The following is a 23,326-nucleotide window of genomic DNA, read 5'->3' as shown; positions in this document are numbered from 1 at the left end:
AAGCTCTATGACATCTCGAGGAACATTTGGGATATTATTGAAGTTTGCTCACTTCGTGCACTCTTCTCTGCTCGATGCGTGGTCTTATCACGGTATGGTGTGAGAGAACTTTCGCGTCATGTACTATCTAGCATGCATCATGAGCCTCTCAGATTTTGAAGGCTTTGGGGCCCCTATCGTATTGATTGAAATCGTGAATTTATAGATCCTCTTCGTCTGATACCAAGAAAGTAGAACGATGTAAGATTGTATCAATGTGTTATGTTTATCTGATGAGGTGTTGAAATCAGAGGTTACGAAGAATGCCAGGATGGATAGCTTCCAGCTTCTCGCTCAATTCCTTCCACACACGCGCTCCCACTTTCTTGCCCTCCTCACTTGTCGTAAATGAGGATGTTCTGGCAGGTTTGCCATCCACCATCCACTCGCCATGGGTCTCCTGGCCGGCTAGTCCACAGAGCACCAGGGTTCTGCTACCGACCTCAGTGGTTCTTGCCACTAGCCTTTTCATGATATTGTAAAAGGTTCCTCGCCATGTACCCTCAGCTTCGCGAACCAATTCTGAGTAACAGAAGCCTGGAGTAGGGGTGTTGATGGTAACTGGGTAAGGTCGAGAAATTTGTGTCTGGCAGAGCTCACGAACAACAAGGATCTCGAGAAGCTTGGAAACATGGTAGCGCTCTGACATGTTTGCCTTGGTACTATCGCTGAGAGCTTCGAAGATGGAGGTCTGAGCGTTGCGTTCAGGAAACTCGACAAAGAAGTGGACATCAGAGCTCACGATGGTCAGAGTAGGAGTGATTGAATAAGTCTCGGCAGTGCGCTTGAGGGCTGGTAGGGCGAGCAGTGCCAGGAGGAAGGTCGAAACAACATTGACGGTGATGGTACTTTCATCAGCTTCAGCCTTGGAGAACTTCTCAGTTGCAATGCCTGAAGAATATCGATATCAGTCCATATGAAGATATCATATCACAAGATATCGATCATCAACATACCAGCGTTCTCGATAATCATGTCAATTCTTTTGAGGCCGTCCACCTTTTTAGCAAATTGTTCGACGCTCTCGTACTTGGACAAGTCAAGTTGCCACACCTCGACAACTCCTGTTCTATGTTCCTCACGCTCGATAGCCTCCGCCGCTGTTTGACCTTTCTCAACGCTGCGACATCCTAAGATGACCTTCTCGGCTCCGAGTCGCACAAAGTGCTTTGCTGCCTCATAGCCTAGGCCGACGTTGGCACCGGTCACAATGACGGTCTTGCCCTCACAAGACGACTTCGGCAAAGCTGGTGTTACAAAGAATTGTGAATAGAAGACATGTCTTGCATCGTATAGAAAAGCCATATTGATGTATATCGATAGTGATCTTGAGATTAGGATTCAAACGGTAGTGATACGGTAAGCTCAAGGTGCCTTTTGCGTTTGTGATCATCACTGCATCTAGAGAGCTCAGTGTCAAGTGCAAACACGTTCCTTGGGAATGGGCTATTGAGATATATAAAAACTACAAGAGACTCTACGCGTACCGCAGCCTACTTATATATCGTCCTTTTACATTCCAGATGTCGAATTGGTAGTTGCTGTGATCCTTCAGGCACAACGGAATTAGCATACCATGTTGCACTTGCTCCGGGGTCTCAAGCGGACGAATACCTAGGGGCCGGACAAATACATCGCCCATTCCCGTCTGCCTTAAATCCGTCGAGTCCAGTCCTGTACGTCACCATCAAGAAATTGGCTGGCTGGCGACGTCGAGATACTTTGCACCTTCCATGTTAGCTTGATGTAATATGAAATGTGGTAGTAAAGTTGTGTCCTTCTGAAGACTTCGCCCATCGTTGTACAGTACTGTTGGCACATATCAGGCTAGAGAGATCATTCGTTCGATTATTTAATAGTTGACGTGGTTCATACTCGAGGCGTGTGCAACCACCCAAGGTTCGAGCGATACATACTGGCTTATAGATTTCTCAACTCTGTATGTAGAGTGTCACAAAATCATTGCTGCAGAAGACCCTTAGCATCAACAAATCATACTTACCAAGTCAGACTGTCGTCGTTGGTAGTCGCTATGGCGCCGCAAAGAAGAACTCGTGCAAGCGCGGCCTCGACTAAAGAACCACAGCAGCTGTCGAGCCCTCCAATCACTCCTGCGCCAAGTGGAAAGCGCCAGACTCGTCAAAAGAAGCAAACTCCATCCTCTACTGCAGATGCAAAAAGCAAAGTCAACAAAAGTTCTGTCGAAGATCCGAAGACATCTGGTACTCGAAAACGTACTCGAGATTCTGAAGAAAATGACAAAGTACTGGACGAGTTGCCACATGGCCTCGGGGATATACCAACTCCTGAAGCCAGTGACGAGGCTACCAAGGTAAAGAGTGAAAGCTCCCCGCCAGCTAAGAAGCGCGCTCGTCGCTCTAGTCAGAAGGTTCAAGTCAAAGCCGAGTCCGAGGATGTCAAAGAATTGGCCGAGAAGGCGGACTTAATCAAGACCGAGGATGACAAGGGACTGGATGTGAAATCAGATCCGACCAAGTCTGAAATTGCACCGAAAACAAAATCTGGAAAGGCAGCGGCGAAGAACAACAAATATGGATTCATGCCCGGACAAACGCCTTACCCAGATTGGCCTCATCCTACCTCGGAGGAATGCTATGAGGTCGACAGAATCCTCTCCAAGGTCCACGGGAAAGTAAAGAAGCCTGAGAGCATTCCAGTACCATCGGTCACCGTGGCAGGATGCGGAGAGGTACCTTCTGTTCTAGATGCATTGATTCGTACCCGTCTCTCAGCGGCCACCACGGGAACCAACTCTTCTCGAGCGTTCCAAGGATTAGTGAAGACGTTTGGTACCATCAAAGAAGGCGTAGGCAAAGGCAGTGTTGGTATGCATATGAAATATCTTACTAATGTGATTGATCCGGGACAAATGCTTACTTTGTTTGATAGACTGGAACAAGGTCCGTCTTGCCTCACAGCGCGAGGTCTTCGAGGCAATCAAGTCTGGCGGCCTCGCGCAGATGAAAAGCAAAGACATCAAAGCGATTCTGGAGATTACGTATCAGGAGAATCAAGCACGCCGAAATGCACTCAAAGAAGAGCAGGAAGCGGCGGATTCGGGCGACAAGACGGCAGCGTCGCAAGCCGGTCCTGCGGGCTCGGAGAACGAACCTGCAGAAGAAAAAGAGTCCGAAATTGCACGTGCCGAGTCCAATGTCCTCTCGCTTGATCACCTTCACCTTATGGAAACTCAAGCTGCTATAGATCGCATGTCTGAATTTCCCGGTATTGGACCAAAGACGGCGTCATGTGTAGCGCTCTTCTGCCTACGCAGACCCAGTTTTGCGGTCGACACTCACGTGTTTCGTCTGGTCCAGTACCTAGGATGGGTTCCTCCTCCCAATGAAGTCAAGAAGGGCGAGCCCAGAGTCGGAAGAGAATCAGCATACAAGCACTGCGAACTTCGAGTGCCTGATGATCTCAAGTACCCGCTTCATCAGCTACTCATCAAGCACGGCAAGGTCTGCCCAAGATGTAAAGCTGCCACGACAACAGCGAGCGCGGAGTGGAGCAACGGCTGTCCAATCGAGCACCTGGTCACCAGGTTCGAGCCCAAGAAGAACGGACGCGTCAGCGGTGATGGTGAAGAAAGCAAGACTGGTTCCAAGAGCACACCCAAGAAGAAGGGCGCGAAAGGCGGCAAGAAACAAGCCAAGGACAACGACAGCGAGGAAGAAGAGCTAGCCGAGAGTAGTGGATTGAGCGACGCAGATTCCGATCTAGAAGACTCACCACCGGCTGCATCTCCACCTCGACGTCGGGCCCCAAGACAGAGAGCGGCGAAAGCGAAGGTAACGGAGAAGAAAGGGCGCGGCAAGAACGCGACAAAGAAAGCTGCCGAGGAGTTCGACGAAGACGACGACGAGGAGGATGAGAGCAGCGCAGCCAGCGACGTCGACTCTGAATTCGAAGAGTGAAGCGATTTTGCTGTGGTGATGGTGTAAGACGCATGGTACGGCTTGCTGACAGAATCTGTTCTGTACCTAAGCGATATGTTTCTTACTTTGTGGGAAAAAAAATCATTTACAGCGTGTGCAATCGGGGAAAAGCAAGCATCTTACTGCGTGTACATTTAATGTTTCTGACGAAAGGCTACTACTGCAATAATCGACTGACTAACGGAAAATGGGAACAAATGGTGTGGGACAAGAGCATGTAATTATATTCCCTTTCTACTCTGTATGCCAACACGTGTGATTCTCTTTTTCCGAAGGCCAAACGTCTTCCCTAGACCGTAGGAACAAAGGGAGCAGGCAGAGGGCAGAAAGAGGATTTAAGACATGACTACTAATGACAATGACAACAAGAAGGTTTCCACCAGCTCCGTTTGAGGCAAGACAGAACGGCAGAAAAAGATGACGCTGGAAGAAAGGTCTAAGATGTGGAGATTACACGATGATAGCTTAACAGATGGGGACAAGAGCAGGAAGGAGAAAGCAGAGACAAGGGGATTATTCACTGTGACAAGAGTCCTCAGAGCGCAACATCATCGAAGCCCTCGTCGTCTTCCTTGGTCTGTTCGGTTGCAGGAGAAAGAGCAGGAGCAGAAGTGGAATCGTGTTTCTCACTCTCACCTGCTGCATTGTCCTCTTCGTCATCATCGTCATCGTCCACGTGTGCTTCGACGGCGGCATGCGGTATTCCTATCGCCTTGAGATTGTTCGTCTCGCTGAAACTAGGGAACTTGGCCGCGTGCACGGATTTGGGCGATATGTCCTCTGTGCGTTCGCGCGGTAGTTCTGGTCGGTCTTGCTCGTCGTTTGCTTCTGATCTTGCTTCCTCCTCCTCCTCCTCCTCCTCCTCCTCCTCCTCCTCGTCGTCGTCTTCTTGCGCTGCTTCTTGGTAGCTTGGCTCGGGGCTTGTCGGCGGTTCGGGAATGACGCCATTGGTTCTGACGGAGGGCTGCTGCTCTTGTTGTTGCGGTGCTGCTGCTACTGCTGCTGCTTCGGGGACGGTGGTCGAGGGAGTGGCTGCGTCGGATGCCGCTGCTGTGGCTGCTGCTGCGGCCGAATCGGGAGAGCTGGTCTGGTTGCTTCTTTGGTGCTTTGGCGGCGGCGTGGGTGGGGGTTCCTCGCTCGTGCCATTCATCTTGGACGGTGCAGGGTGGGGTTGTTCGGGAGTGGGAGGGGTGTGTTCGATCCTGGGGCTTGTCATGGGTGGCTGGACACGCAGCTGCGAGCCCTGTCTGTCGAGCTGAGTGGGTCTTCTTTCTGCTGCCGATGACACGGATCCTTGCTGTGGTTGATGCGAAGACAGAGAACTCTGCGATTGATTGCTCACTGCTCCAGCGCCGACTTGTCGCAGCTTCGGGTCGGCGTTGAGATAGTAGCCGCGCACTCCCACGATTCTGCCTTCCCGCTCGCAGCCCTTGACCCAGTCTGGCACCACGACAGGGACGTTCATCTCCGCCGCCTTCTCCCAAGCCTGGCCTCGCGCTTCTGTGCACACGAAGTGGGTCGTGTCTATCCTGACCGTGTCGATGAGCTTGGCGCCGATGCGCTCGACGGTTGCGGCCAGGTCCTCGCGCAGCTGGGCGGGCATGACGCCAGGGGTGATTGTGATACCGGTGAGATCGGTCATCTTCTGGGTCCTGATGGTGAGCCGGTCACTGGTGTAAGTGCCCGCGCTCGTTCGCAGGACCAGGTGGAAGGTGTATTCCGTGTCGACGGCCAGACCCGAGATCTTGGTGCTGAGCTTGTCGCGCGGAATGTTTCCTGCCTTGCTGCCGTTGCGGTAGAGACTCAGAGAGCGCAGCTCGGCGGTCGCGAGACTGACGGGATCCCATTCCAGCACGACCGACGTCTGGGTGGCGTTGCGGCATCGAAGAACAGGGGCGGAAGGCGACTCTTGTCCGAAGGTGTTGTAGATTTCATCTTGCAGCGAGGCAAAGTGCGCGGCAGCCCTTTGCTCGGATTGGAAGTTGCGGGCGACGTTGATGTCGACGATTGAACCCGATGTGATGTCTGGAGGAAGAAGGATCGAGGGGAATTCTATCTGCAGCAAGGAGAAGAGGTATGGTCAGCACTTATAATCAAAAAGCAGATGTCTCCTTTGTGATATTAATGCGCCTACCAATCGCTTGTCTTCGGTCAGCAGCACGGCAACGCCTGCATCGACCTTGCCGACAACTAATGACACGAGCATGTCTCCGCTTGTTGCTGCTCTGCTGCTGCTGCTGTCTCGATCTGTAGTTGTGATATGGGTATAGTATTGCCAGAGGGATACTGTATGTCTTGCACAAGTATGTGTGTATGCGCGTGTCAACTAGGCGGAGGTGGCCCGAGCTCATTGTTGTCGCAATCCTGACTCTCTCGATTTCTATATTACCCATACTATATTACCCATACTATATTGTCCATACTGTATTGCCCATGTTCTCGTCCTTTGTGCTTGCCATCAAAGTTATTTGCAGCAATTGGAATGATGGCAGGCAAGACCATTTGCATGTTCGCTTGACCATATGCAAGTGTTCACACATGTCAATTGACTTGCATAAAACACACCAGCCGCGCTTATAGCTGCTGTTCGTAAGGGTATAATAGGGTCGGTTTGATCGAGTACTCGTGTCTTCTGTCTAGCAATACACTAGTACCTGCGTAAGGCAGCACTCGGATTGCATTGCCGAACATTTCCCTTGTGGCACAGTCGGAACAGAGAGTACATCTGTTTCAACCTACTACAGTGCATTGGAATTACTGTGTTGAGCAACCTCAGCCACATGGCAGAGCATCACCACTTATAGCATGATTCCACACTAGTGCCTCCAGCGCGGTTTCGTGCATGACGAAACACCAAAATCCGGGGTTCAGTTGGTCATAATATGCCGACATCTGTGACTGACCAACCACTTCAGCCACTGTATCCAAGATGCAATTCTCCGACAACAGCCCCACAGAGTCAGAGTGTGATACCCACTGCCCTTCAAGCGGCAATGTGCATCCTCGATTCCTGTTGCATTGCCTTTCATGCATGTGTGCCGTCGCTTTGGTTTCAAACGACCAAGCATTGAGAAGTCTGTACTGTATCTACCTCGGATCTGAGCAACGATGACTACCTACCTTCCTTTGTCAAGCGCTCCGGCAACACTTTTGCCATCTCAAGGCCGCATTGGGCAATCTTTCGACTTGTCATACACAGAAGGTGCAGCTTGAAACATCAGCACCAAATGGTCTTGTAGACTCCGGAACCACGCCGCAACACCCTCAATCTCTATGCGTATTCTGACACTGACATGAAATTTGTCACAGTATGTCCAACCGAGAGAGACAAACGCCTCCACCCCGAGGAATGATAGAGATCGTGTAGGTCATGAAGATCTTAGCACTAGTGGCGTCGAGCCTGAGAGCTTGTCTCGGCACGAAACAGCGACCACTTCTATAAATGTATCCACCTTGAGAACAAAGCACAATCACCATGCCATGGGCAAGTCAAGACAGCGAACCGCTGACTTCCGCTGTACTCGACATCCGAGGCAAGTCTCCTACACGGAAGAAAACCCCCACCATTGTCCTTGCAACGGAACGAGGTTCTACCTTAATGGCAGTGACTTCGAATGGCGCAACCGCTATCACACCACCGCGTGTCGAGTCAGTAAGTGATAGACCTTTGATTGTGCTCGCTGGAAATGGACGGACATGTTCGCTATTGCCTAGAACATCCAGCCCTTCCTGGCAGTATCGTCATGGACAGTTTGCTGTCGCTGTTTCAGCTTCAGCTCTCTGTTTCCGTTACGCCATGCCAGCGAGAGACCAGCCTATGGCAGGCGTTGACTGTTCAAGCGGCCTCGGCTTGTTGAATATAATGCCATCAACCTCGATGTGATGTGTTGGAATAGATGCCGTCTAGGATTGTATAAGTATACGGTCCTTGGCTCCAGCTAGAACTCTCTCATCCATTCCATCGCTTTCCTTTCCTCGCAATCCATATCAAGCAGGCTTGACTATCTTGCGCCGGTGTTCTCTCTTTGACTAAACGCCAACCACTCTCTTTTCCATTCACTTTCTTGTACCTTACAACTATGATGTACTCATACACCATGGCCGCTCTGGCCTTTGCTGCGTGTGCCATTGCCGCGCCCCTTGAGCAGCGTCAGGCCTCCGAGGGAGGTGAGTCTGCCATCTCTGGCCTAGGCTCTGGCGGTTCATTGCCATCTTTTTCCCTTCCCGCTGGGGGTGAAGGTACCGGATTTCCCATTCCTTCCGGACTCCCATCCTTCTCTTTCCCAGCTTTGGGTCAAGGCACTGGCCTTCCTTCTCTTGGATCTGGCCTGGGTGGTGGACTGGGATCGGCACAACCGACCGGCTTCCCCATGGGCGGCTCTGGCAGCTGGCCCATTCCCAGCGGCCCAGCTCTTCCTGTTCCTCAAGGTAGTGGAAGCTCTCCTGAGCTGCCTCAGCCTCTGAGCACTGGTCTTGGTGGTAGCACTTACCGCACTCATCGTCAAAAGCGTCAGGACCTAGGCTCATTGGGCAGTCTCGGCGGCTCTGGCTCTTTGGGCTCTCTCGGATCGCTGACCAGTGGTACTCCCACCCTGGGTGGAGGATCTTCTGGCCTCTCTGGCCTCGAATCCTTGACTTCTGGCACTTCTGGTTTGGGAGGTCTGTCTGGGTCGTCGAGTCTGTCGGGCTTGACCGGTTCATCCGGATCGTCAGGCTTGTCGGGCTTGTCCGGTTCGTCGGGCTCATCTGGTTCTTCGGGCTCTGGCCTAGGAGATCTCTCTTCGTTGACATCTGGCTCGGGACTTGGTGACCTGTCCTCTCTCGGCGGAGGTCTCAAGGAGAAGCGCCAAGACCTCAGCAGTCTGCTCGGAGGTTCTACAGGTATGTCTCCATTGCCTGCCCTCGCTGAGAACGACATTGGTCGCACATGAGCATGGCTCGATTGTAGAAGTTGGAGCCTCGGGTCTAACCACTTGCTTTACAGGAACGTCGTCATCTGCTGCTGCGTCTGGCAGCTCCACCGGTACTAGTGGACTCTCCGGCCTCTCTGGTCTTTCTGGCCTTTCAGGGCTCTCAGGGCTTACAGGTTCAACAGGCACATCCACAAGTGGTTTTGGCGATCTCGGTTCCCTCAGTATGTTTTTATTTCTCATCACCTCTTGCCAATTAAACATGCTAATGTCATGGCTATAGCCGGCAGCGCTGCAGGTGCCGTTGGCTCCAACGATGTGGCTGGTAACACAGGCTGCAAGAAGGTCACTCTCATCTATGCTCGTGGTACCACGGAGTTGGGCACTCTCGGTGAGATTGTCGGACCAAGTCTTGCTTCGGATCTCCAGACGGCGACCGGGTCTCTCGCTGTCCAGGGTGTTGACTACCCTGCTTCCGTCGAAGTACGTAGCTTCCTCTATTCTCGCACTTGCACCCATGAGACTAACACCCGCCCAGGGCAACGCACAACTCGGCGGATCCGGCGGTCCCGAAATGGCCAAGCTGGCAAACCAAGCCATATCCCAATGTCCAGATACCAAGATCGTACTAGGCGGCTACTCGCAAGGCGCCATGGTCGTGCACTACGCCCTCTCCAGCGCGGGCGGCTTCGACGGCTCCAAAGTCGCCGCCGTGGCCGCTTTCGGTGACCCGGAGAACAGCCAGGGGTTCAACAAGGTCGACGACAGTAAGGTGGTCAGATACTGCTACGCTGGCGACACCGTTTGTGATCTGGGCGGTAAGACTCAGGGTGCCGGTACTCATTTGAGCTATGGAAGTAACACGCAGGAGGCCGCTACTAAGATTGCCGGCATTGTTGGTGTCAAGGCTTGAGCTCTGTTCTCTTCTCTTTTCATGCTTTCTCACGCATCCGCTCGAGAAAGTACTAGGGAAAGTGGGACTTGGTGGGGCAGTACCAAAGCGTAGGAGTAAGTGAGGGGCAGGCAGAGGAACTCTTTTTCTTCTTCTCTTGCCCCTTTCGAGTCTTCCGTCATCCAAATGGACAACAAGAACGAGAACAAGAAATCGCCGAGTCCAGGGAGAAGATGAAGGCAAGAACTGAAAAAGGAGGGAGAAGAAAAGAGAAATGAAAAAGTGCTCTGGTCAGCCGTTTCTTTTCTCCCATTTCTCCTCTTCGTTCTCTGGCGTCGTCTTATCTCTATTCCTCGCGGTTGTCACATTCATTCTATTGTCTATTCATTCGTTCATTATCTATCAAATTGTTTAGTATCTATCTGAAATAACCCTCGTTTTCGATTCTCGATCTTCATTTCTTTGACTGGGAAGTCTGTACGTCTATCTATACTATTTCATCTCTTCTTCCCCCCATGTATTGAACATGTTTTATATGGTATATGGTCTGTGTGGTACATGGTACATGCTATGTGTTATTTTTCGGGGGCATATACAGTATGCTATCTCTAGATGAGTTTCTCCTTCTTCTATGCTTGTACGTTTACTTGCAGTCATGCATATGAGTGGTGCAGTGGTAAGTAGATGTGGAAACGGAGATCAGAAAAAGTAATGGACATGGTTAGATGATCAGTCATGGATATAGACAAGATGGTAGTACACGTGTATCTGCTCCGCTTTTCAAGTCCACGGAGCCGTATCCCCATTTGTAGTCCATCCGGCGATCCATCCATCCATACCTTTTTGGTCCTTTTGCTCCTCTCGAGTAGCCCATGTAAATTGCTTAGCAGATAATTACATAGAATAGCAGCAGGTGACGGGGAACTTTCGTGACGGAAGCACAGCCGACGACTGCTTCTCACTTCGGCGAAACTGTTTAACCGAACAGCGACTTCTGATACTTCGTCATTCTTGAATCGATCAAACAAATAAACGTCACGTCAACCTGCCCCGCGTGAAACTACCTTGTTATACAGGTTCTTTTGCTGTCTTTACTATATTTACTTACTTTACCTTACCTTAGCTTACCTACGGTAGTCTACGTTACTGTCAAAAACAGGCAGACAGAACAAAACCCCCACTTCTACATCCACACCTCTACATTCCACCAAACCACCACTCCAACCACGCAAGCTCCAGCAAAGATGGCGACAACCCGCCTGCGCAAAACCTTCCACTACCCGTCCTCGGACGACGACGAGCCCGACCTCGACACGCAAGACCAAGAAGAACTAATCACGTCTCTAACCCTGCGCGACGCCCGACAAAACGACTTCTACCGCCGCGCATTCCTGCCCCTGCCCCTCGCGTCTCTGCTCCTCTACGTGCCCGCCGTCATCATCCCGCGCGCCTACCGCGACTGGCTCATCGCCGTTCTGTCGATTACCAGTCTGGTCGGCACGGCGTATATTCTGTTTTTGCTGCCGTTGCGATTCGATGATGATGCGGATGGAAGCAACTTGTCGGCGAGGAAGAGGGGTAAGAGGCCCGCTTATAAGGGGGATCCGAGAGGTCCGGCTGAGAGGTTCATCGTGCTGCTTAATGCGCTGCTTTGTCTTGTGCTGGGCCTCGTCGCGGTTGTTGCTTGGAGGAGGGGCTCTGTCGAGGGCTTCTGGAGGGGCGTGCTACCTGGAGGTTGGTACCTTTTCCTTTTTCTTTTCCGTGCCTTAGTCTTGGTCATGTGTCTGCCGTGCGTGGGCTCAGAAAGGCTGATGACTTTCGACATTTCACAGCCATTTTCTCCGTCATCCTGTTTGCCCGGAGCCAGATGACTGCCGTCGATGTCGTGGAGCTCGAGCGCCTCAAGTACAACTACAAGGGTGCATGAAAGGGCCCACTCCTATGCACTAGAAACGCAACTGGGATCTGCAACAACTAATTTGTTCTTTTCTCATTGTTTCTGAGCTATTATATACCCTTGCTTTTCTGCACGCGTGCCTTTTCTGCACTTCTACACCTCTACATGTCGATGCTGTCGTGGAAACGCAACACTGCATTGTTCTCCAGCATTCCATCCAGTCCCTCAGGGTCGCTCTGCATCGAGTCATAGGCCGCTCGAGGACTGGAATCCCTGTGCATGAGATCACTGACCAGCACAAGCCCTGCTGTCTTGATCGATTCCGTGAGAGCTGGCACGAGATCCTGTGTCTTGTCAGTCGACCTGCTTTGCATCGCCACAAACGATCACTTACGAGCAGACGTGAGTTGCACGTCAGACCCATGAAGTTGTTGGTCTGTGCGATCCTCACTGCCTCCTTGACCGATATCGCTGTTCGTCCGCTGCTTTCCACCATCGACCCTGACGTCGAAGAGCTCGTCGCCTCGATGCCGAGATCGTTGCATAACAGTACGGGATCTGTAGAGAATAGATTAGTCGTCTTGTCGTGCCATCACCACCACATCAAAACTTACAGTTTGGCTGTTTCCAATTCAGCGCTGTGCATATGTGCTGGTTGTACGACGAGAACACTATCGATCTGATGTGCCCGTCGTGTTTGCTCCTGAGCTGAGTCGCGTGATCGAACACCACGGTGAGTATCTTGTCGACGAAATGGTTGATATTTCCTGTCGGCCCAAGCTGTAGCTCATCTTCTTGCGTGCGGTCCGGATAGATGATGTGCAAGTCCAGATGCACTTCAGGAGGAAGTAAGTCTAGCGCTTCCTTCAGTGACGACCATGACGTGGCCAGTCCCTGAGATAGAGCTGTGAGGTCATGAGGGATACTCTGCAGTATTGACGCCAATTTGTCCGCCCCCTTTCCGTGACCTCTGGCGATGGTCTGGAATTGCTCGTACGTCAGCCGACCGATGAGATCGTTGTTCACTCCGTACTTTGTGTTGTCCGTAGGAATGGCCCACTGTGGATACATGACGGGAACGCCATCTCTGGTCGCTTGGACAAAAAGCCGGACGTACTCTCCAGTCAGACTAGACCCTGTGATAAGCGCATTGGGCTGCGAGCTGATCTGGCTCGTGGCCTTCCAGTATGTCGCGAACTGTGTGATTTCCAAGGGGATGCCATGGAATGGTGTGACGACTTGATATCTGAAGCTGATACGTCCAATGGCACGCAGTCTCGGGTCAAATAGCTCCAAATGCCAGCTACCCGAGCTGTTGTATCTGCTGGAGAACACCAACGACGACGCTGCTCCACGCGCGATCACCTTGGAGCCGAAAGTGGGGAATATGTCGAAATCTAATGAGAACGTCTCAAGATTCTCAATCTGGAACGAAATCACCTTGAAGTCATCCTGGATAGGTAACGGAACGTTACGTGGCACCAGATCGGATGACTTTGAGGAAATCGTAAGCCTTGCTGCCGGATACTTGTTGTCGCCGTAGAACTTAATAGGATCTCCGTTCTCGTTGTCGAAGCTGATGACGATAAACGTCTTTGTCGTATCCAGGAAATTGTGACCATATCTTCGGAGAGGGATGATAGGTGGTGGCAGAGAAAGATCAGGTATTGCCTCAATCTCGGCGCTCATTGGCATCGGCGCACTGGAAGACAAGAGTGACGAAACGGTGGCAGCAATGGGCTTCGGCTTCTCCTCTACCTTTCTGGCGTTGCTGGCTTGCTCGAGCAGACGAAGGCAGTCAAGGTGACCTTCCCACGCCGCATAGTACATTGCTGAAAGGTCCTTCTCATCGACCACGTCGACTTTGACACCACAGTCCAGCAGTGTCTGCAGGCAGGCAAGGTGGCCCTCACTGACTGCGTGGAATAAGGGCGTCCATTGATAGAGCTTATCTGGCTGATCGAGATTGGCTCCATAGTTCCGGAGCATTAGTAGTATCTGCGGGCTTCGCCCCGATCGAGGTACTAGATGCTGTGGATAGAGACCTTCCGCATCCGGTAGAATCCGTGGCTTGTATTGAAGCAACAAGTCCACTATTGCTACTGAACAATACTGACATGCCAGGTTAAGTGGAATGTGGTCAGCCTCGCTATCAGGATCAACCCGGGCACCGAGCTGCAGTATTGACTGCACAGCTGCGAATTGTGAATGTACAAGGCCGTGGACGAGAGGGGTGAAATTGTCCAGATCCTTGAAATCTACAATCGAGCCTGTACTCGTCGTTCCAGATATCGCGCTTCGGGCTGCTGCCATGCCGTCATACTTGACAAAAGCCTCGGCCGCACCAACATTACCGTGCATGCATGCGTAGTGCAGCGGTATGCGCCCATAGACATCAGTCGATCTTGTGTCGGCACCTCGTTCAAGTAAGCAGATCAGAGATTGCATCCTTCCGGAAATTGCAAGCTCGTGTAAAGGGGTACGCTCGTTGATCTCATCGACGTAGTTCAAGTCGACGAGGCCAGTGTCTAGAAGTGCCTGCTGGGCCTCCAAGGGCGCATCATTGACAGTGGCCAGAAAAACTCGGCTGATACGATCTTGTGCCTCGGGGCTTGAGCGCACTCGAGCGATCCAGTCTTGAATTACTCCGATATTTCCAGAAATAACAGCTTGCTGTATCTGTACCTCTATGTCATTGTCGTCCTGGGCATTGATCTGAGTGCGGGATCCTTGGTCGGATGCCGAGGGAGTGAATTCAATCTTTTCTCCTTCCGCCCAAGCACCAAGTTCAAGTAGGCTGGTGGTCGCCTGATCGGAAAGATCTCGGATGACATCTCTGTTGAAGCATGGTTGGACTTCTACTGCTCTAGATAGGTAAAGCTCCTTTGTCCGCGACTAAAGAAATGTTAGTAATCTAGCACTTTGTCTTCAGGCAGACCGGACTGACTTTTGACGTTTTGTCCCACTATTTCCCTGTTAGCATATCATTTGGCACGGTACCTAGTCAGGGGAAGAACTGTAGCTACCTTCTTCAAAATCTTCGAAAATGCAGTCTGATTGATTTCAACGAATTGCTAGGATGTCTTAGTTGTTGCTCGTGCAGAAGCCAAAAAAACGGCGATCCCGCCTACCTGAAGCTTGTCGAGATCATTGTTGAAGAGGCGAAATCCCTCATCTAATGTGATATAGATGGAGGACACCTTTGAAGCTGAAGAAGACCGCGATTGGAGTAGTCTCTTGCGGTTCAAGAGAGTTCGTAAACGGAGTTCGAGCTGTACACATCAGTCTATAGGTCTTCTGATGCGATGATATTGGCATACCTCTGCTTCCTTTTGTAGGTAGAAGATGTTGACTTTTTCTAACTCTCGCTCCTACAATGGCCATTAGTACAGTTGCATTCCCGCAAGAGATGTAGACCTACCAGGCGGAAGAAGAAGGTGGCTTTATTTGCTTGAAGCGAAGCTTGGGAATATGCAAGATGTTCTCGGTGTTGCAGTGATTCTTGCGCATTAATTACTGGAGTAGCACTAAGCTTCTTGATCAACTGTGACAGTGTTAGTTCCTTGCGGATGTTGTCGCACGATACTTTATCAGGACCTTCTTCAGCGCCTTGTAGTCGACAAAACTGGCAGCATATTCAGGGATGTCGAGTTGCCGCTTCTGGATGTGTTTGCCGAACTTCCTACGCACAAAGGTTATGGATGTCATCCACATGGCAGTATAGATGTGACATACATCTTGGCAGCTCGATGAACCCTTTGCGCTCTTGCTCACAATACCAATAGTATAAGTTCAAGCTATCGAGCTGATCTTGGGATGGTGTGTGCAAAACGAGTGGACATGCCGGTTTCCCCAATGGAGCGATTCACTATATGTTCCTCCTGTCTGGTGATGGGTTCTTGGATCACTATACTCACACCTTCTGTTCTTTCAGCATCAACACGAGAATAAAGGTTGAGGGGCTTGTATCGATAAGAAAGAGTGGCACGGTCCTTCAGCAGCCCTAGAGTCCAGTGAAGGTGGATTGCTGTTGTCCTTTGACTTGGTTGACGACGTAGTTCAGACCAATAAGGCGTCTAGACTGCTAAACGTGTATGAGCCGTACTGAGAAGTACTCTTGTGACCTGTCGATTAATGACTTGTCCGTGTTCCTCCGTGATGGACCGTGCATGCTCGGATGCGATGTCACTCATGCTTAAACCGTCTACACCACTTGTTCGCGGGAACCAGGCCGCAACAGATTTAAGGCAATTATCGTTGATGTTGAGTCATAGTATTATGTTTTCCCTTGAGTCGAAGTCTCTATCTCTGTGAACGCCGTGCAAAGGGTAGTCGTACTAGCATTGCATGATTGTTCCGTACGCTCCTGTCCACTTAGCAGGAAGGTCGGAGAAAGCATTAGCCATACAAGTCGTACGCGGATAGGTGCGTAGAGTCGAATATGCAATGGCTAAGTTGACTCTTGCAACCAGTGTCCATTTTCCTGTACCTCATCCTATTACGTGTCTATATCCGACTGTAGGGCTCAACAACACATGTGTAAATGCCGGTATTGACGTTACATCCATGACTGCACTTTCATTTCATGGATCAAAGTAAACGCAATAGTGTCGTTGTCCTAAGCAGCATTACCCAGGGAAAATGCGCACTTTTTTGCGTATCACGATGTTCGTGATGTGACGGCGTTGAATGCAGGCATCCACCTAGCTTAGTCGATACTCGGTCGTGCCTGCCTTCTATTTCGTTCAAAATGATATCACAACATAGATATTGACTTCTTTGCACCTATGTGTGCTGTACTGGAGTTGGCCCCCTGAAGTGACTCGTTATCGTACGCTTTACCATAACAATTATTCCTAAACATGGTACTCGAACTCTGGAGCCCGCCTCCTACAAAGCTCAACACCAATTTCATCCTCGGCGAAATTGTATACAACATCAATGCTATGTCAGAGCTACACCCGAATATCGACACTGACATGCTTCGAGCGCTTGCCGATGCTTTACGGAATGATCGAGTCGAAGCAGAGGACGCTTTGCGAGCTTTCTGCCAGATCTTCAGGGATACTTATAGCTTCGATTATGCTTCAGAGCAGCTAGATCCGAAAACACAAAGTCAAGTTATTGCATTCGTAGAGGGTAAACCTGCTGCTGAGATTGCGGCGCATGGGCTCGAAACTGCATCGTCATTTGCCGGACATCACGTTTTTGACCATCACAAGCTCGCTCATATGGGACATAAAGGAGTTCACTCACATGAAAGTGCAGCACACAAGCTAGTTGATAAAGCCAAAGCAAAGTTGACCAACAGCCCTATCGTGTATGAGGATGAGCAAGAAAGCATGATCATGGAGGTATCTTCTTCCAATGCTTTGCATACTTTTCCCGCATTCGGCTTACCTTACCACATAGGTTTATGCTGACGTCCCCTTCACTAATTGGGCTCTCAATATCAGAATGAGGCCAATATACACCTTCGTTCCCACAACCGTATTGGGCTTGCAGAATCTGGTCAGAGCTTACAAAGGTCAGCGGATCCGGTGCAGCGGTTACCGACATAGTCGCGCCCCTGTCTTCACTGATGATGGGGACATTCTTGTATCATTACTACCTCTCCGACAGGTCACGTCGTTGCCGGATCCATCAGCTCTAATCCCTGACGCTCATAAACCGTCACCCAGTGAATTACGTACCGTCCAGTTACTTCCCTCTGGCAAGGATATAGATCGATTGCACGTTCGCGTTGGCTCTGCAGTAACAGTGGAAGAACTTCGACAGTGCGCAGTCAAGGACGAATGGGCCTTGCCTACAGACATTTCGATGGGAGAGTCAGTTGACCGCGGGTCGTGAACATCATCTCTTGGCTAATCCTGTGCAGGATCACAATCGGTGGTCTCAATGGTTCCATCTCGCATGGCTCAGGTTATTCGCACAAGACTATCAACGACGAAGTGATAGACATTGAGTACGTCGACGTCAATGGGGTATTACAGGTTGTTACAGATGATCTTGAACTCTGTGCAGCGGCGGGCTGCTTTGGCCTGTTAGGAATTGTGACACATATCACCTACGAGGTCCGAAGGACAACCTATGCGGTCATGAAACCTCGCAAGATGCCAACCATGCTCGCCATTCCTCCTCTGGACCTTTCTGAGGTTCCTGAAGCTTTGCAACTTCTTACGACCAAGGAGCAAGTCCACGAGGCTGTGCTGGACTTCGAAGTGAGGGCCGAGACGAGCGAACATGCAGAGTGGACTTGGTATCCATACCAGTCAAGTGTGCTTGTCAACACTTGGACTTCTGGATTGGGCAGGGAGGGTGCTGTCGATTACATTGACAATGTACAGGGCTTTCTACAATGGATCAGTGGCTGGATTGGAGGAGTCATCAGCTCCACTGACTTTTACGCCGATATTCCTGCGCGCTAGCAGTCGCAGATTCTTGCGTCTATTGGGATGTCTGTCTTACCCCCCAAGCTGACAGATCCGCATGACTTGGTCATCAAGACAGCAGTTCCAAATGCGCAACATCTGAAAAGAGATTTCCAATACATGCGTGTGCGTGGTATGGAACTAGAAATACCGATACCAGCAATACCAACATCTACTACATCTGACATTCAAAAGCCGGACTGGTCATTCGTTCGGAAGCTGTGGTGGAAGATGATAGACCTTGTGTATGGTACGGCCGCCTCCCCTCTACGCCTGTCATTAGAAATGAGGATTATGGGCGATAGTGACATTATTATGGCACCGCAGCGAGGCAACAAGCTCGGTACCGTAGCTATAGAGATTGGGACTGTGCCTGAAGTCGTCGGGGACGACGAGTGGGCTTACTTTTGTCAAATGGCTTTTGACATACTTCGTGGTCTTGGTCCTGAGGGCAGGGTACGTCCGCACTGGGGCAAAGAGTGGTATGTAAGAAGACTTATCGTGCTGGACTCATTTGTACTAAGCCTGAACAGGTTCGGTCTACACATGGACAATCTGTCTGCGCCACAATGGATCAAGACTTTCTCTTACAAGTCGGATATTGCAGAGTTTAAAGAGACTCTCCAGAAAATAGGGACGAGACAAGGCTGGACTTTGAAGGACTTGCAGCAGAGTTTCTCAAACCGCCTATGGGACGAGATCATATTCGATACGTAGACGTACATCCACTGATAGTCTAGACAAGTCCTAGGCAACCTACTGGTTTCTACCAAAAAAAAAGAATGTTACTTCATGAATGTCGTGAAACAATAAATTGGAGGAGTAATTACAGCGTAGTAAAGTACAGCATGTAGTCGTGCACGAAGCATGGTCTTGGCAGCGCTATACCATTTCAAGCGACCATGTCTTCCCATCTCTGCGTCTTAGATCATGCCAAGCATCTGTGGTATGATTTCCATTACACCCACGATTATAGGTGCATTCTTCTGACGAAACAAAACACGCCAAAGTTCCATCGGAGTTTATACATCAAGTCCTGAAAGCACAGAGATATCAGACACTCATCCGACAGCTTGATATCGATTCTACCTCTTTTCGCCACCATCAAATCATGGGTCTCGGAGCAGCTACCTGGGCGAAGATGCTCGGCAGTGGTGCTTTATTGTGCATCGGGGGTCCTTATCTCGTCTATTATGTGACTCCGACGGAAGAGGAGTTGTTCCAAGTATGTGACATGTTCTGTTCCGTAACATCTTCGGTCCACTGCGCTGTGTTGTGAAAAAGAGGCGAAAGGATAAGAGCCAATTGAACACGGATATTGAAGTTCAAATGACATATCGAAAGACGAGTATCCAATGACTTTGATTATCGACATGAGCAAAACCAGAAAGCAAACCTCGATGTTCTCCTTTCCCACGACTTAATTACTAATGCTTGTTGGATCTCCAGAGATATAACCCAGACCTCCAGCGCCGCTCGCTAGAGAACCGCAAGGAGAAACAAGAGAACTTCAACGACTTCGTCACGAGTCTGAAGAGACACTCTAAGAGCGACGTGCCCAGTAAGTTTCTTTCCTCTTCCCCTTTCCCTTTCCATCCCATTTCTTGCCAATCCTGTCTGTTCTCTCGTCAGCTGCTGCTGCCGTCTTTCTCGAGACCTTCCGGAGTCATCGTCTAACACTTGTGCGCACACAGTCTGGACAGCATGGGACAGAGAATCAGAGGAGCGTCGCCAGGCGGGCATCGCGCAGACGATCGCGGATCAGAAGGCTGCTGCCGATGCGGCTGAGGCTAGGAGGCGGGAGATCAGAGGGTCGGCTTCGTAGAAGGGGTTGAATGTAGTACTTGCCGTTATTGAATTGGGCAAGAATGGCGCGTGGAAAGGGGGAGTGTGTGGGCTTTTGTATTTATATGTGTATGCCTCGGTTTTGTGCTCTTTGGTTTGAGCACGTTGCGACTCTTTTGTTTTCTGTCAGTCGTCTTCTGGTGCTGTAGACTACGGCTTTTCGTATGATCCAGTGCGTGATTGTGCTAGTCGATGGCTTTATGATTTAACTCACGGGTGTGCACGATGTATGCGGTCAATAGCCCATATGAGGGAAAACACTCAAGGTTGTTTTGGTATGATATTCAAGTGACTATAGGAAGGTAGAGAGATGGATGCATTGGCCCTCTCTGATGTCACATATACCCACAAACAAGAAGTGAAGGCGGAACTAATATTCATCTACACCCATCTGCGGGCAACCCACGACCACAACAACAGCATATCATAGATCGTCAAAAACACTCTTGTCAAAGAACCTGTAAATCTGCCGTCCAGCCTCCTTTCCAATCATCTTGCTCAACTGCTCCTCCTCAGCATTAGCAATCTCCTCTACGTTCTCATAATTCAGCACCAGACTCGTGATGTTCTTAGGCGTGACGCCAGGCACCGCACTCAGCAAGTCATTGGCGCGCTGGTTGAACGTGCGTTCCGTGGTGCCGTCTTCGCCTTCGTCGAGTCCGGTATTGACGGCGCGGATCGGGTCAGGCTCTTCTTGCTGTTTCTTGAGCTCCTCGAAGATCTCGGCGGTTTGGTATGGAGATGAGGACCAGATGATGCGGAGACGCGGGAATGCTAGGGTTAGCATGACGAGTTTGGTTTGCAGGTCGGATGCTTGCATTGCTGCGGCGCCGACGGATGTCGATAGATCTGCGAATGGCTCGAGCGTGAAAGACTTTTGCGCGTCGAATTCAATGAGTAGCATGGGGTTCTTGTAGTGTAGCATCATCACTTCTGCTTGGTGGTACAGGCGGCCGTTTTGAAAGGATGATATCAAGTCTTTGATCGATTTTCGTTCGATACAGATATCGTCGGTGAGCACGTAATCACCGACGGTCAGGGTGCATGGTATGACGACGAGATTACGACCATGAAGCAGCGACGGCAAAGACGATCGAAACTCTCGCACGTCTACAACGACCCGAGGCGGCTCAGCGGTTGCAGCCAGTCTGCCACCACCGGCGATGCGTGTATTGACTGTACGGAGGAAAGCTTCCTGTGGGTCCAAACCAGCAGTATCGTGGGTGAACGTCACGGCCATGCTCTGTCACGATGTCAGTCGTACTTCCTGGGCAATATAGACCATGTGAGACTTACACCTCGCTCCTTGATGAGCTTAGTAAACGCATCTTTCTCCCTCCTGACAGCACTGAGATACTTCTGTTCCTCAACACTTCCACCGTAATACATGAAGTAGACTCTCACGTTCCTGTTGACGTGACTACTCCTGTACACTTCGACTCTTCTGATAAAGGCAGCGTCGGGCTCGTACATAATCACGTATCTCGGTCTGACCTCTTCGAGCACATGCTCATCGAGGTCACCGTCGTAGGGATGGATCAAGACAACATCCTTCATTTCGTAAAGTTCGTAATATTCGTCCATGTTCTCGAGGGAGTCGGCGCCAATCTCGCCCTTCTCCATAGCCTCTGCTTCGGTCGGTGCAAGCTCAGCTAGTAGACTCGCAACATGTGAGTCCTTGTCTCCTGCAACGTGTATACTGCCACTGGCGGTACGCGTTGGTGCGGCAGCGATGCTGGAGCCACCTCTCGTGCGCCGGCGCTTGTTCGGTGGGGCGCGACCACCGCGACCACTCTGTCCACCTTTCTGGTCATTCAAGGTATTGATCTGCTTCTGGTTCTCACGGAACAGCGAGTTACTCAGCCTATTGAGATCGCGCTTCCAGGTGAAGTAGTGGCGGAGTTTGCGACGCATCATAACGGTAGCGGTCATTTCTTCGTCGTCGTCACCGTTCTTTGCTCTTGCGCTCTGACGTCTAGAGCTGATGTGCCTCGTCTGAAGATACTCACGTATCTGGCGGCAAGTACCGTTATCTCCACACATGATGAGAACACTGCCGTTGGATTCATCCTGGAAGGAAGTGTTGAAGTGCATGTCCCGTTCGATTTCCTCCAAGATCTCGCCTAGCAAGGACCACTTGGGCATCTCCTCCAGGATTGGAGTCAAGCCATCAGGGATACCCTGTGTCGTCGAGGTATCCGTGTATTTTCCAGTGTAGACTCGCCTCTTGGCTTGATCGAAGATGGTAGATGCAGCATCCAGAAAGAGCCATGGTGACTGGTTCTGTCGACTCGAGCCTGGCGGAGGTGACGAAGCAGCAAGGACAGTGTCTAGATATCGCAAAAAGCTGACCGCGTCAAAGGTCAGAAGGTAATGGAGAATGTTCCGTAATAGGGTGAGATCTCGCACGATCTGTCGGGTCTTGTAGCTGGTCCGGTGCCACACTGGATCCAGTTGGCGTCGAATAATGGCATCGAAGTTCCGGTGCAATGCACTGTCAAGATTCCAATCGTCCATTTCCAGTCCGCTGTTGGATTTCTTTAACTCTCCGATGCTGACTTCGACGCACTCCATGACGGCATTCTGAATGTCGCGCATGGCATCACTCATTGGCACCTCTAGCTCAATGACTTCGGCTTTGCGACGTCCCTCGAGAGATTTGGCAACGGTGACGTGAAAGCGCGGGTACAGCGACGGCTTCCGTAGAAACAGGTTGCGCATCGATGTAGCCAGAGGAGAATATCCACTTGTGAAGGGCTCTGGAGTGTCGGAGAAAGCCTTGAGGAAGCCAGTCTTGTTCTTCTGTCGGAAGATGCGCACCACGAAGGCTTCCAGCGAAGTGGCAGGTATTCTTTCCGCATGCAGGACGATGAGACCAGTGACCTTGGTGGGATCGAGGTTTTCGGACAGCAGATCCACCACCAGGATGCGTGAAGTGATGCTGAATATCCCCCCTTGTTTGTACATCTTCTCCCGCGTCCCCACACCTGTCAAGTCGGTGTTGATGAGAGTGAGACCTCGACATTTGGGCGAGCCACTGATGGCAGCATGCTCCGCCAACGCCTCTCCAATCCAGCCATTCTCGCGCTCATCCGCGCCCACGACAATGATCAGATTGTTTCCAGCAGCATCATATGAGTGCAGAAGGTTGGTGACGATCCGGAGGAGACCCAGTCCCCGGGCTATTATCACGAGTTCATCTTCTTCTCGGACCTCGCGGAATATGTCCTGCTGGAACTCCTGTCGTCACTAGTCAGCGTGGAGTTTCTTTGAGGTTTGTTCCACTGGGTCAGTACCAGAGGCAACGACAACTTCACCGGCGGGTCCGCATTATGTTCAGGCATCTGGAATCT

General features: G+C 50.8%; 10 protein-coding genes across 17 annotated transcripts; 6 read left to right on the top strand and 4 right to left on the bottom strand.

Moving 5' to 3' along the window:
• Window positions 1–286: 286 nt before the first annotated feature.
• On the bottom strand, window positions 287–1,344 carry AAFC00_003691 (uncharacterized protein; the record flags this gene model as incomplete). Its single annotated transcript, XM_069343203.1, has 2 exons — window positions 287–930; window positions 996–1,344. The coding sequence occupies 2 exons, from the start codon at window positions 1,342–1,344 to the stop codon at window positions 287–289; spliced, it is 993 nt and encodes a 330-aa protein (XP_069201027.1).
• A 727-nt stretch (window positions 1,345–2,071) lies between these two features.
• On the top strand, window positions 2,072–3,977 carry AAFC00_003690 (uncharacterized protein; the record flags this gene model as incomplete). The annotated part of the gene is made up of 2 exons (XM_069343202.1): window positions 2,072–2,885; window positions 2,950–3,977. The coding sequence occupies 2 exons, from the start codon at window positions 2,072–2,074 to the stop codon at window positions 3,975–3,977; spliced, it is 1,842 nt and encodes a 613-aa protein (XP_069201026.1).
• Window positions 3,978–4,533: 556 nt separating this feature from the next.
• AAFC00_003689 (uncharacterized protein) lies at window positions 4,534–6,204 on the bottom strand (the record flags this gene model as incomplete). Its single annotated transcript, XM_069343201.1, has 2 exons — window positions 4,534–6,054; window positions 6,133–6,204. The coding sequence occupies 2 exons, from the start codon at window positions 6,202–6,204 to the stop codon at window positions 4,534–4,536; spliced, it is 1,593 nt and encodes a 530-aa protein (XP_069201025.1).
• A 1,873-nt stretch (window positions 6,205–8,077) lies between these two features.
• On the top strand, window positions 8,078–9,821 carry AAFC00_003688 (uncharacterized protein; the record flags this gene model as incomplete). 4 transcript variants are annotated; one of them, XM_069347756.1, is made up of 5 exons in its annotated part: window positions 8,078–8,879; window positions 8,983–9,021; window positions 9,085–9,132; window positions 9,192–9,391; window positions 9,447–9,821. In XM_069347756.1, 5 exons carry the CDS (start codon window positions 8,078–8,080, stop codon window positions 9,819–9,821), a joined length of 1,464 nt encoding a protein of 487 aa, XP_069201023.1. The 4 variants fall into 4 exon arrangements, with proteins under 4 accessions (XP_069201023.1, XP_069201021.1, XP_069201022.1 ...); XM_069343198.1 differs by having other exon boundaries at window positions 8,983–9,132; XM_069343199.1 differs by having other exon boundaries at window positions 8,947–9,132.
• Window positions 9,822–11,044: 1,223 nt separating this feature from the next.
• AAFC00_003687 (uncharacterized protein) lies at window positions 11,045–11,727 on the top strand (the record flags this gene model as incomplete). Its single annotated transcript, XM_069343196.1, has 2 exons — window positions 11,045–11,534; window positions 11,633–11,727. The coding sequence occupies 2 exons, from the start codon at window positions 11,045–11,047 to the stop codon at window positions 11,725–11,727; spliced, it is 585 nt and encodes a 194-aa protein (XP_069201020.1).
• A 131-nt stretch (window positions 11,728–11,858) lies between these two features.
• Window positions 11,859–15,411, bottom strand: AAFC00_003686 (uncharacterized protein; the record flags this gene model as incomplete). 3 transcript variants are annotated; one of them, XM_069348107.1, is made up of 9 exons in its annotated part: window positions 11,859–12,041; window positions 12,092–12,255; window positions 12,312–14,592; window positions 14,645–14,662; window positions 14,724–14,771; window positions 14,829–14,969; window positions 15,018–15,068; window positions 15,119–15,241; window positions 15,295–15,411. In XM_069348107.1, the coding sequence occupies 9 exons, from the start codon at window positions 15,409–15,411 to the stop codon at window positions 11,859–11,861; spliced, it is 3,126 nt and encodes a 1,041-aa protein (XP_069201018.1). The 3 variants fall into 3 exon arrangements, with proteins under 3 accessions (XP_069201018.1, XP_069201019.1, XP_069201017.1); XM_069348106.1 differs by having other exon boundaries at window positions 15,295–15,405; XM_069343195.1 differs by lacking the exon at window positions 14,645–14,662.
• A 1,148-nt stretch (window positions 15,412–16,559) lies between these two features.
• AAFC00_003685 (uncharacterized protein) lies at window positions 16,560–18,125 on the top strand (the record flags this gene model as incomplete). Its single annotated transcript, XM_069343194.1, has 3 exons — window positions 16,560–17,051; window positions 17,110–17,525; window positions 17,576–18,125. 3 exons carry the CDS (start codon window positions 16,560–16,562, stop codon window positions 18,123–18,125), a joined length of 1,458 nt encoding a protein of 485 aa, XP_069201016.1.
• Window positions 18,126–18,152: 27 nt separating this feature from the next.
• AAFC00_003684 (uncharacterized protein) lies at window positions 18,153–18,845 on the top strand (the record flags this gene model as incomplete). Of its 3 annotated transcripts, none has more annotated exons than XM_069348105.1 (2): window positions 18,153–18,610; window positions 18,662–18,845. In XM_069348105.1, 2 exons carry the CDS (start codon window positions 18,153–18,155, stop codon window positions 18,843–18,845), a joined length of 642 nt encoding a protein of 213 aa, XP_069201014.1. The 3 variants fall into 3 exon arrangements, with proteins under 3 accessions (XP_069201014.1, XP_069201013.1, XP_069201015.1); XM_069343192.1 differs by having other exon boundaries at window positions 18,414–18,610; XM_069343193.1 differs by having other exon boundaries at window positions 18,444–18,610.
• A 394-nt stretch (window positions 18,846–19,239) lies between these two features.
• Window positions 19,240–19,953, top strand: AAFC00_003683 (uncharacterized protein; the record flags this gene model as incomplete). The annotated part of the gene is made up of 3 exons (XM_069343191.1): window positions 19,240–19,353; window positions 19,578–19,689; window positions 19,823–19,953. The coding sequence occupies 3 exons, from the start codon at window positions 19,240–19,242 to the stop codon at window positions 19,951–19,953; spliced, it is 357 nt and encodes a 118-aa protein (XP_069201012.1).
• A 444-nt stretch (window positions 19,954–20,397) lies between these two features.
• Window positions 20,398–23,317, bottom strand: AAFC00_003682 (uncharacterized protein; the record flags this gene model as incomplete). The annotated part of the gene is made up of 3 exons (XM_069343190.1): window positions 20,398–21,216; window positions 21,270–23,213; window positions 23,270–23,317. The coding sequence occupies 3 exons, from the start codon at window positions 23,315–23,317 to the stop codon at window positions 20,398–20,400; spliced, it is 2,811 nt and encodes a 936-aa protein (XP_069201011.1).
• Window positions 23,318–23,326: the final 9 nt, after the last annotated feature.

This window comes from Neodothiora populina (genome assembly GCF_041146345.1).
Source record: "Neodothiora populina strain CPC 39397 chromosome Unknown canker_contig_16, whole genome shotgun sequence".
NCBI lineage: Eukaryota > Fungi > Ascomycota > Dothideomycetes > Dothideales > Dothioraceae > Neodothiora > Neodothiora populina.
The sequence above is the reverse complement of the archived record's forward strand: the minus strand, read 5'-3'. Positions and strand labels throughout refer to the sequence as shown.